This window comes from Zonotrichia leucophrys, chromosome 1A (genome assembly GCF_028769735.1).
Source record: "Zonotrichia leucophrys gambelii isolate GWCS_2022_RI chromosome 1A, RI_Zleu_2.0, whole genome shotgun sequence".
In the NCBI taxonomy this organism is placed as follows: Eukaryota; Metazoa; Chordata; class Aves; order Passeriformes; family Passerellidae; genus Zonotrichia; species Zonotrichia leucophrys.
The window spans coordinates 31418477-31430934 of NC_088170.1; the positions used below are offsets into that span (position 1 = coordinate 31418477).

General features: G+C 48.6%; 2 protein-coding genes across 7 annotated transcripts in view; both read right to left on the bottom strand.

Moving 5' to 3' along the window:
• The window catches only part of ATP2B1 (ATPase plasma membrane Ca2+ transporting 1), a 60447-nt gene extending 50167 nt beyond the window's left edge, over positions 1 to 10280 (bottom strand). For 2 of the 6 annotated variants that reach the window (XM_064702042.1, XM_064702047.1), the window contains exon 1: positions 9902 to 10059. The gene's annotated coding sequence lies outside the window, so the exon portion shown is untranslated. Of the gene's footprint in view, positions 1 to 8794; positions 9042 to 9593; positions 9808 to 9901; positions 10060 to 10142 lie in introns of those variants that run through there. The other 4 variants (XM_064702044.1, XM_064702046.1, XM_064702043.1 and 1 more) reach the window with 4 other exon arrangements.
• Positions 9186 to 11354, bottom strand: LOC135458421 (collagen alpha-2(I) chain-like). The gene has a single exon (XM_064733566.1). It carries the CDS (start codon positions 11352 to 11354, stop codon positions 9186 to 9188), a length of 2169 nt encoding a protein of 722 aa, XP_064589636.1.
• Positions 11355 to 12458: the final 1104 nt, after the last annotated feature.

Genomic DNA, 12458 nt, shown 5'->3' on the forward strand with positions numbered 1-12458 from the left:
ACTGAACCTGCTTGAGTGAAGTAAATATGACACCATATTCACAGGAAATAGACCACAAATTCTAACTCATCCGGCAACTAGAGCCTTGCTAAGCTCCCAACTAACTATGTTTATAACACACTTCACATTTGAGAGGCTGACATTAGGGTTCTAATGAGCAAGTTAAGACACATGATCCATTTATATAAAGTAGGTAGGGTGTGGGGGAAAGGGCTAAAAAGCCCCTTGAAACATGAGCATCCTTCCTCTTGGTGAAGTTTCTACAGTAAATTCCACAGAATTTTATTCTTTAGAATTACTACAGCTGCCTTTAAGGATCTACAGAGGCTTGTTATCTCAGTTTTTAACCTGAAACCTTCACATTTAGTACACAGCTGAACAACTACTGATTCTAGCATTAATCACTCCCCATGATTTAGTACTTCAATAATAGGTAATAGACTGCATGCAACAGATGCAAGAGCTTTTTTAAAAGTCAGTCTTGAAAATGTGCTCTTTCCCATCACCGGTTTTCACCACCTGAAGGGCCTATCTCAAGTTCTGAAGCCTGTGTGCATTTTGTGGGTTAAAACTTCACATTCCTTCCATCATATGCAAGATTCGCCTGCCCAAACAGGAACACCTGCCTCTAAGGTAGGCACTTCAGGTGCTTTTTGTAAATAGCCAATGGATAAATTAAAACATATCTATGAAAATATTATATTTAGCCACCTAGGACATGATCTAAAATAGTCACATGCATCTCATCGTAGATGCGCTTGCGTCGCTTCAGCAACAGAAGCAGCCCAGAGTGACTGGTTTCAGTTTTTTAAGATGCTTATGTAAGTGGCCAGGATTGCTCTGCCAAAGTTAAGCACAGTCGGCTGGGCTGAACTCGCATATCAAGCAGCTGCACTACCATGTCACAGCAAGAGGAAGGATGTGGCTTCACAGTTAGTTCAGGAATACCCAAGGCTGTGCTACTGCCAGAAGGTACAGCCCTGCGCCAGCACGCCGCTCACCTGACCCCAAGGGCAGGGGACAGCCCGAGATGAGAACCAGTGACAAGCAGGACAGCAGCAACACCAGCGGTTCCTCCTGAAGGTCACACGGAGACAGGGACTGCCCCTCCCAGCCAGCACAGGCCTCACCAGCTCAAGTCAATCATGGAAGCTCCTCTCCACACCCCCACAGTCATCCTGGGAAAAAGACGGGCCTGGCTGCACCTTTCCTGCAAAGCCCCACTACAGACCATCACCAGGGTCTCTCTTTAGCCTTCCCCCTTCCAGCTCAAGCAAAACCACCTCACTCTAATTCTCTCCACACACCACAGGACAGCCCCTCATCGACTGCCAGGAGAGGTGCAAAACAAGGCACCATTTTTGGACGTGGCCTCACAAGAACGACTGAAGGCAAAGCCCACTGGTCACGCTCTTGCTGGTGCTGCCCAGCGTGGGCCAGTCCTTGCCAGCCCTAGAGAGCCCAGCAGCTGGCTCAGGCTCCCTGTCCTGCAGGGTGGCCAAGACCTTTCCTACAGGCATCCTCGTCCCCATGGCAGGTACAGGTGCCAGCCAGCCTCAGCTCTCCTGCTCACCCTCGCTCCAGGAATCTAGGCCATGCAGTAGCCCTACAACCATGTCACCATTTTCAGCTACTGCCAGCTGTGACAGTGAAGAGGAAAGCCTGTCAGATGTGTTTGTACTGTGTCAGCTCAGTAATGCTCAGGAGTGGCCTTGGGCAGCTCCCCATCAGGAGCTTGAAATTGGCCTGTTTTACAATGGCTGCCTCAAAGTAACATGTATTAACTTTGTCCAGTTCAAAGCATTTTGCCCAGGGTTATATATACAACCTTACTCTCCATAACAATTTCTGTAGCCTTAGATTTGGCTATCAGACGAAGGTAAATATAAAACTTCGAGCTTATGCAAATTCAGCGCTGCAGTTTTGGAATGAGAGGTTCATCTGTCAAGAATGTTTAACTATCTTCCCAAAAAATATGAAGTACTCCCCTCAAGCATACATCTCTTGTATTTTTCCATCTGGTAAACCAATTTCCAGTGTTAGAAGGTAGCACAACACAGCTTTAGAGTATCAGACTTTTCACAACCAAAACAACTTTTCTAAACCATTTTGCTATTATGATTTGAGGAGCTGCTGTCCAGTGCCCGGCAACATCAGGATCAAGAAAAAAAAAACAGAAAGCCATTCACAAATTACTCACAAGCAAGACTTAGCATGTACCACTGCTTTATATGCTGGCATCTAATTTTGGATGTGTGTGTTTGCACCAAAGTTCTTTCAAAAGATTCCCATAACCTGGCATGCATTGCAGAAGGAATAACTCTACGTGAAGGATAACTCCACTGTAAGTGCCTCCACTACCAGTAAACAACACACATACACACAAATCCAGACAAAGAGACCATGCCTTTCTCAAATCCCAGAGAGTTTAGTCCTTTATTTCCAAATCTCTTAACTCACTTGAGAAATACAGCTCTAGTTTAGGAACAAATCCTTAGATCTGCAGTCACTACAACAAGATCTACCTATTATCAAAATGCATCTTAAAGCAGACTTTGTGAAGATGTCAAGATGTTTCACTATGCAAAGCAAGCTCTTTGCAGAATAAGAAAAATCACTGTCAATGTCAACTACTTGGATTGCAGAGCAGAAGTAGGTGAACACAAACTGCAATGATTTGTGTTATTAATAAAGCAGAAGTAAAGCAGTGGTGCTAGCAGTGGTAAAGCACCTTCCCTACTCTCTCCAGCTGTCAGTCTCAACTATGCATATTTGAAAGCCATCTGGCACAGACCCTGACAGCCAGTTTAAATCATTTCATGTTGCATATAACCTCAACTGAGTGAGGCTGGTAGACACTGCTCTAATTTAAGTATTGATTTGCACTATGTTCCATAGGCTTCATGAAGTTCTGCACCAGCTTCATTCCCAAGTAAAGAAAAATTGGCAGATCCGAGCAACATAAAGCCATTTGAAGTGCAATATCAATACTGATAGCAGTCCAACCTGCATGGAAGTGAAAAACTCCTGTTCAATATGCATATTGAGATCCTAATCTATTAGATCCAAACAACCAGAAGAGACTCAAAAATACCACCCTTAAACAGTTTAAGGGCTAACTGCCACCTTTTCTAGCCATTTATTGTTACTATCTACTCAGTCTTCTCTATGTAAAAACATCAGAAAGCAAGCCTGGATGCTCAACACAAGCAAAATTTCTTTTACTCCACTGCAGTATCAGAAACCACCTAGGCATATAGTTCTTGTGTTTAAACCCAAATATACGTTTATGGAACACCATTAGTTGAAAACTGGTACTCAAACGACTCTCTCATCAAAACAATAAGTTCAAGTTCTCCCATGAGAAAAGGTTAATACTCTCCAGAGAATGGTTTCACATGACTACTGCACAAGGAGGAACATTCCCAACCATCAATCCAAAGATTTGTGTTGCTTTCCTCATGTGAGCCTCACTTCTCACCTTGGAGAGACCAGTTTGTGCACAAAGATTGTGACAAACCATCTAGTGGTGCACTTTGAGTAGACTCAAAGTGGCAGAGATGGCACAAAAGAGGGGGGAATTATTGCAGTTAGGCTAAGATGGAAATGAAAGTAGCCATAAGGTCACCTCAGCCAGCCACTGAAACTTTGCACTCACAGTGACAAGCCAAATAGACAATTACAAATTAAGCTCTCTCTGAACCCAGCCTCTTGGATCATACTGATCAACCAGCACCTTCAGAAGGCCATCATAAAAGTCTGAGAAAACTCTGGAATATAAAAAAAGCATCCAACATATTAACAGAAGTGACTAATAAATCTTTTGATGGGGACTTAAAAGACTCCCATCTCTTGAAACACCTACCATACAAAACCAAGTATTTTCCAAGCTTTTGGAGAGTCACAGTGATCACCCTGAACTTTTTAGAACACTCTACAATATTCTTTTAAGAAGAGTGTAGCTACAAGACCTCTTTATTGCTAGAGGCCTAAGTTCCTTATTTCAATAAAGACCATAGCACTATGGTTTTTTTTCTTTCTACAGTGGAAAACTCCACCAAACACAGCTAGTGACTCTTCCTCCTATCCCCATATGGAGTCACCAGTTGTTTTATTTAAAATCTAGACAGGAGCCAAAATACACAGCACAAGAACACATCCTTGTATTTGCAGAGACACAGGGGCAATCCTGAAAGAGCCACGCAGACAAGCCACCAGTCACTGGTCAAATAAGAAGTGCAGAAATAAGGGCACATCTGTAACACTCCACTGAAGAGCACTTGGGTTTCTTTCACTGCTGTATGTAAGGCAAAAGTGACTAAGTTCATCTTTGATTCAAAATCTTGAAATTAATATGAAAGTTTAAGTTTTAATGACCATGTAAGCAGGAAAAGAGAACACCACTATAACCCTAGGGGTGCGTCCCAGAAGTTAGATAGCTGCTTAAAGCAGAGTGGGCTGAATCATCTTTCCTGCCTTGAGTTGGGGTTTGTTGCTATCAACTGTGCAGAGCTTGGTACATCCTGGGCCTCCTCTCTACAGGACCAGACACTGTACACCAAGTGGTGAGAAACCAATAGTGTTGTTTTCCCTGCTGCTACCTTATCTTTCTGTGAATATAAGGGCACAAGTAAGGGTAGCAGATTACAAGTGATAGGCTCCAAGAAGTGTGTTTTAAGAACATGGTGTTTCCTGTGCTCACTGGGAATAAAGGCAACATCCAGCTCAAACACAATATTAAGAAAAAAAAAGACATTCAAACCACTGAAGTCCACTGTAAATAGGAAGCCATGCAGAAAATTACCTAACTCTCATCTACAAAGCAACATCAGGTTATAGCCAGCAAGAAGACAGGACTACCTACCCCTAGTGCTGAGACTGGTCATGCTGTAAGTGGCAAAACCAGCCAGACTTAATGGCCAGCACTATGGAGGATGACCATCAAATGTCATGCTGGATCTATGGATCTACGCACTCTTTAAATGCACAGTGCACTTGCCAACACCAGAAAGGAGGAATATATTCTCTTTCTCATTCCATTCCCCTTCAAAGGCAGGGCAGATGTTATTTGTCTGCTTTGTAACAGCAATTACATATTATCTCTTACTGGACGAAAAAATAAGCTATATTTATTTTCAAAGCTATTTCTGATTTCTTTTTTAAATGTCTCCTACATTTTCCTTAGATTTCTTCTCCCACAAGACCTTTGAAATACCAATGGAGAAAGCCTCATACCCACTTTGCAATTCACCAACATTAAACTAATAACACCTCCTGCTGTCATCTGTCAGTTAGAGTAAGATTTATAAATGGCAGCAGAAATCATTTTCATAATGTTTACTTGAATACCAATAGCTTGAACAGACAGCTCCTTCAAAGATACTGCTCATATCAAGTGAAATCTGTCATGAAAACTAGAAATTCATTTTAATTAACAGTATTTGAAAGCCTAATAATTTAAAAATAAAAGACAAACTGGACAATACCAAGTGTCTGTGTAGAAATGACATTCTGTCTGAGTAGATGCAACTGTTTCAAGATGGGTTAGTCTAATGTTTTGCCTGGTGATTTCATTGTACATGTCACCTCCTGGAAATCCTCCTTCTATACTGCTCATTATCACTGCTTACATCTTCTGTGTGAAACTGCTGAACACATTTTTATTTTTCACATGCATTAAGATATGTTTGGAAGGCTTCATGAACAAAAAAAAAGAAATCTTACTTTTTTATCACTCTGCTGTTCAATTAATGAACATGATCTTTTCAGCTAACTGAACTCAAGTTAGGAGAACACAAACATTAGGTATTGAAAAGAGGAGGAATCCAGTCTTTACAAAGGCAAGCTATCTTGAATAAATTAATAAATCTTAATATTCGTGAGAAATACCCATCCTCTACACAAAGTATCATAGGTTCATTTTTTTTTCAAACTAGCAACAGTATCACCTTATCTTTCCTGCCTCCCTTGTTCTTCGACCTGTTACACTTTGCAAGAAATAAAAATGTCTTCTGAGAAAATTTAACAGGTTTGAATAAAAAAGCCAAAAAACCTTGCTTGAGACTGTTGCACACACTCTAGAAAGCCAGCAGGCAGAGCTAATCCAAGCTTTTTAGACACAATTCTGCAACTCCTAGATTTTATCTAGTTTTTAATTAAAATACTGTATAGAGAAAGATCCTTATCTTCTGAACTGCAACTTTTAACAAGTCTTATTGTTATTATTACTTAAGACAAGTAGAGAATACTGGAGAATACAAATTTAAGTCTATTACTGCGATTTTATTATCTCTTATAGATTCAAGCAGTCTTTCTTATTTCTCAGAAGATATTTACTTTTAGATGCCCAGGACTAATCATAGCTGTTTGCTATTCCGCATTAAATTTGGCTAACTGACATTCTGACTTCACCTTTAAATAAAATGTGAATCTCTTTTTGCACTAGTCCTATTTTCTCTTTAAAAACAGAAGAGAACATATATAAAAATGAAGAGTTCAAACACTGAAAGACATTAGTGAGGTCACATTTCAGTGGTAAAGAATGCCATTAATATTTAGTCTACCTTAATGGAAGAAATTCGAGTTAGAAGATACTTTAGGTTATCGTGTCCACCCTCATGTCAAGGGAGACTCTCCTGCTATGGCATGTTATTGATTGTTTTGCCACATTCATTTTGAACTTGTCAGTCAATAGTAAGTTTCCAGTTCTAAAATCTTAAATGTTGAAACGTTTGGTGAAGCTAATTCTTCCAAAGCATCTGTTTTTGAGGTGGCTTTAGCAGATCCAGCCTATGTATCTTCCTTCTTAATATCACCTCATGATTACCTCCCATTTATCACATCCTTCTTTACAAATAAATTCAAACAGCTAAAACTAAGGCGAATAGAAGTAATTACTAGACCTTTGTGCTTTTGCTACAGGACACTTTCAAGCCTGAATTTCCTTGGAACTTTCTACAAAACAGTTTAGATGTTTGCAATTTTAACAGGTGACATAAGTTCTCCATATTTTGTGGTCCACAAAAGAGTGACTTTCTAAACGAGACTCTTCCTTTAGACTACAGTGGATTTCAATTTGCAGGATTAACCCCAGGTTATTAGCAGAATGTGTATTACATACATACTCTGGAGAATGGGGATCCTTCCCTTGCACCATTATCTGTAGGTAATGCAACTTTGTGTAAGAAACCGATACAGTTTACTCAATGCTAATGTGACACAAGTCTTGTTTTCTGCTTTAAATTCCCACAAACATTTGCTTCATATACATAAGTAGCAGTATGTGTAGTTACAAATAGTACATCTACAATTCCCTTTAAAATAAGTTTTGGCTTGTATCATTTGAGTGATCCACATGGCTTTCCATGCTTTTTTCTGTGAGTGGACAGAAGTAACAATTTTGCAATTCAGCACTGACATAGGAACATTGGGAAAACCTGCAAGTATCTGCATACAGAACAGGATTCACATTTCCTTCAGCTAACTCAGCCTGGGTCGGTCACCATAATCATCAGTAGGAGCAGCAATAAACCGAACCACACAATGATGCTCTTCCAGACTGAAAATTTCACATTGAAGTGTAGGAGTTTTTTTTTCCTCACTGAATTCAGTGACCACTTTTTCCACTGACACCAAGAGTTTCCATTCATTATGCCATAAGTATTAAAGCCCTAGTACATTGGAAGCTGTTCCTGCCAGAAGAGCCAACAGTTTAAAGATACACAAGTTTACTTCTATTGGAATTCACAATTTGTGGTGTTTGGAAGAAATCCTTGAAAAGCACCAACAAACAGCTGGAAAAAAAATGGCCCTGGCTATAGCTACAGCTACCACCTTCTGAACACACAGAATCATGAACCAAGGAATTGGCAAGTTATCTAACAACCACCTTTCCAAGTACCAAAACACATTATTTTAACCCAAATTCATTAGGAGCCAGGAATGTTTAAGGGATGCAGAGGCTTTCCTACAGGAGGTAGTTTTCCATAGGCACGCTCACTTCATTCCCCAGGAAGTCAAGATTGCCAGCCACTAATGATGAAGATATTTCACCAGCACTGTGGGCTTGGAACTTGACTTCTAAGAAGGGACATGATTTGAATAATCACCTAGCCAGTCACCTCTCAAGCACTGTGAGGTGAGATACCAGCAAACATTTTCAGAATGACAGTTTCAGACACAGCATAGGTGTCACCAGCTCCTTCTGAACAGACCTTGAGAAGAAAGCCTCAGCAACTAAAATTATAAATGCACAAATGCCATACATAACAAGTATTTAAGGATTTCTGTAATGCGGATCTTAAAATGACAAGAAAAAAAGCCCCCTAAATTTTGTTACTGTTCTCGTCACGAGCCCCTACAGTTTAAAAAGTCAAACGTAAAAAAGATTTTTGTGGATCCCGCACAGCACTACATAACCGCCTGTTACAGCTGAACTAATACGCTGCCCCTGAGGCTGCGAGCCCTGGGACAGACTGAACCACAGCTCTCCGCTCCTAAACGCTTCCCCGGGCTCAGGCTGAGCCCCTTCCTGCCCCTGGCGAACAACACTCGCACGGCCGCTCGAAAGGAAACGCTCCCGGGGACAACAAACCGCTTTTCACGAGATCTTCCTCTCGAAATCCTAAGTCCTTCCGACTTCAGCCTTTACCGACTGACCGAAGGGCTCGGCAGGAAGCCAGGGCAGACGGCGGCGCGGACACGCACCCCACTCTCCCCACTGCGAGCGCTGCCTCCCGCGCTCGGCACCGGCCAGCCATCCCCGACGGAGGCTCCAACCCGCTCCCAAACTCACGTGGTGCAACAGCCAAAGGTTACCCGCACCGCCGGGACGAGGATGACACCGCCGTTAGAGGCGCTTCCCACAGCGGAGCGGCCCCGGCGGGGTCGGGCTCACCCGCGGCGAAACGCCTGCGAGGGCTCCGCTCTCCCGGCACCCGAACCGGCGCCGCATCCCTTCCTCGTGTGCGCCGGTCGATGAGCAGCCCGGCTGGGCATCGATAAATCAAACCAGCCCGTCCGCTCCGACGGAGAGCTGCGTACGACTCAGCCGCGGCCAAGAACACAGCCCTGGGGGCGCGGCGGGCGGGCGAGGCTGCGCGGGTGCCGGGCTCCCAGCCCCCGCGGGGCGGCGAAGTGCCCGGGATGTCGGTGTCGTGCTGCCGCAGCGGGCTAATCCCGGCTACTTAACCCGGCGGGCGGCAGGGGCTGAGCACCACCTTAATCCACGGCGTGAGCGCGCCCGCCCGCCAGGAGCTTGCAGGGCCGTGGCGTGCCGGCCGTGTCCAGCCGCGGGGTCCCCGACGGCGCGGCGGTGCGCTCCCGCGGCGGCTCAGCCCCGCATCCGCTGCCCTCAAGGTCACGCCGTGCCCCGGCTGCACGGTGGCGGCCAGGTGCACGCTCCGGTTACCTGCGGGGAGAACCGGCGAGAGCCCAGGAGCACGGCACCCGGCCCTCCGGCCCCCCGAGCGAGCCCGACCGCGGCTCGCAGCCCCGCGGCGGGAGCGGAGCGACGCTGCACCTGCCGCCGCGCTGTTGCCCGCCCCGGTCGGCCAGCCGGGAGGAGAGCCGCCCCGAGCCGCCGCCGCGCTTACCTCTGCGCCGTGGGGCCGACACAGCCGCCGGTCGGGGGCCAGGACGAGGCGCCCGTAAACCTGACGCCGCCCGCTCGTTCTCTCGCCGAGCGCACAAGGTCCCCGCGCTCCCCGCCCTGCCCACGGCCGGCCGGCCCCGCCGCGCCGCCCCCGCCCTGCGGCCGCGCGAGGAGGGCGGGAGAGGGGGCGGGGGGGTGAAGCGGCGACCGAATTGGGGAGGGAAGGAGGGAGGGAGGGGGCACCGGCGCGGGGAGAGCCGGGGGAGGGAAGGGGGGCGCGGACCTCCCGCCCCGCCCCCGTCGCCTTACCGGCAGGAATCAGCGATTCGCCCTCCTCTCGGGCGCTCCCACCGTCGCCGCCGCCGCCGCTCCCCGGGGCCCGCCCGCCTCCTTTCCCCCGCACACACCGGGCAGCGCCGAGCGCGCCGCCGAGCCCCTGCGCCGCAGAGCAACCGCTACAGGAGCCGGGCGCCACCGGGCAGGGCGGGGCGGGGCGGAGCGCAGCGATCCGCCCGCCTCCCGCCTCCGCCCGCCCGCCGCGGTCACTCACTTGCCCGCGCCCGCCGCCCCCTCCTCTCCCGGCGCCGCGGCCGCCGGTCCCCGTCGCCTCCCTCGCCGCCTGCGGAGTGCGGGCCACGTGACGGGGCCCCTCTCTCGGCCCAGGAAGGGGGGTCTCGACGTGCGGAGCCTTCAATGGGGGAGGTGGAGGCGGGGCCCCGGTAGGCACGGCGCCCGCGGAGGCGGAGCCCCGCGCCGCTGCCCGCCCGCCGCCGCCGCCGCCACTGGCGGGCGGGAGGCTGACGCGCTTGTTTCCATGACGTCGGCGGGCGGGGCCGCGGCGTTTGATGGAGCCCGGCGGGCTTCGGGGGTCGGTGACTTTGCCACGAGCGGCTCCCGGGGGCGGGGCGGGGGCGGGGCCAGGCGGGTGTCGCGTCGCGTCCCTCCGCCCGTGGGTCGCGGCCGCCGCCAGCCAGAGGGGACGCGGGCTGCCTCGATGGGGCGGGGATCCCCCGGCGGCGGGAGAGGCCACGGTCCCGCGAGGGAGGGGCAGCCACCGTCCGGAGCGGGGCGCGTCTATTGCCCCGGTGGGCGGGGGCCGTGCCCGTGCTGGAGCCGTCGGGGGAGGCGCCCTAAGGGACCGCCGGGCGCCCGGGGCGCGGTCCTCCCCTGCCCCAGGGGGCGCGGGGGCGCCGTGCGGTGCTGTGCTGTGCTGTGCTGTGCCGTGCTGTGCCGTGCCCGCTGGGGCAGGGGCGGTGTCGCCCCACGGCCTCCCCCTCCCGAGAGCAGCCGGTGGGAGCCGCGTTGGCGCGGGGAGCACGGCCGAGCCTGGGCGAGGCTCCGCTGTGTGTGCCGGGCGCGCCGCGGCAGGCGGTCCCTGTTGCGCGGGGCCGCTGGCGGGTCCGGAGGGGCAGGAACCGGCGTGCCGCTCGCTGCCGACGGTGGGGATCGGGGAGCTCCGGATCCAGCCTCCCGTCAGGCGTGTCCGCCTCTCGGGGAGCCCTGGCTGCTCCCTCGGGAGAACGGGGAACGTATGGGGGCCGCAGGTGTTCGGCGCTTCCCAGTCTCCAGCCGAAGGCTCTTTGATTGGAGAAAGGAAAACAAATGGGGTTATCAAGGTTTGAGCCCGAGTGAGCTGTCGGGGGAGACGCTGGAAGTGAATAACAGGATTGGGGATTACACTGGCAATGAAAACCCCGATTTCAGTTCTCTTCCAATGCAGTAGACCTCCCACCGCCCCCTCCCCCCAACGAAAAATACCCATCCATAAACTATGTCATTCTATAAGCTATTTGTGTGGGGGTTTGAGCTGTGTTTTGACATCCTTCACTCTCCTCTGTTGGGCATCTCGCTCGAGTGACTGGCCAGCTGCATCACAGGCTGTCAGGTTCTTTGAGCCTGCCATAAATACCCTGCTTCACCTTCACTGTCGTTCAAATCCTAGTGCTGCAAAGGAAATGAATGGAGAAGCTTATGCAGCTCTACAGTCGCAGACCCGAGATGATGCAGAGCCTAGAGGGTTAAAGCAACAGGATGAAGTCAGCACAAAGCAGCCCACAAGGACTGGCAAATAAATAAATCATCCTAACTACACTATTATTATGGCTTGACTGAGGTTCATTGTCTCTTTCTTTTTTACCTGAATGTCTGTTACATTTTTCTCCTTGCTCAAGAGAAGCAATCAAAAGGGACTGTGAGCAGTAAATGGCTCCTGCCCATTTTGAATGTTGCTAAAAATACTACCTTACCTCTCCATATCTAGAGGTCAATTGAAAAATCAAAATAATGAGGTAAGCAATCCTGCAGACTGTTCTGTTGAGGAGATTTCTTGAATTTCTTCCCAGAAGGAGAATATAAAACTATCTGAACATACATAAATTCTCTTGCATTCTGTTTCCAGTTCAGCACCCTCCTCTGCACTTATGGCTGTAGCTCAGTGAGGCTTCCTTCCCCAGGCACTTGGAAATTACGGTTCTCAATACAGCTTTATAAGACTGGCAGATGTGTTCTGCACAGTTCTGTCATATCTCCTGGCTCTTGGGCAGATAAAATTAGCTTTGGTACAGCAAAGAAGGAGATGATGTGTTTAAAGCACTGCAGTTTGGGTACATGTCTGTACCTGCTTCCGCTTGTCTTGAGGGAAGGTGGGTAGGTTGTGCTTCAGTGCGTTTTCTATGAAATGGGAATAATGTCCTATTTTCTTCACAGGAAGGAAGCAAAGGTGGGAGGGGTACATATCATCATTATCTTTTATGATAGAATTCTCTAAGTGGATACATTTTTCAAGGCAAACAATAGTCATTTAATGTTCCTCTTCATTGATACGCAGGGATAGCATAAAAACATGCAACACATTGACTGAAAAGGA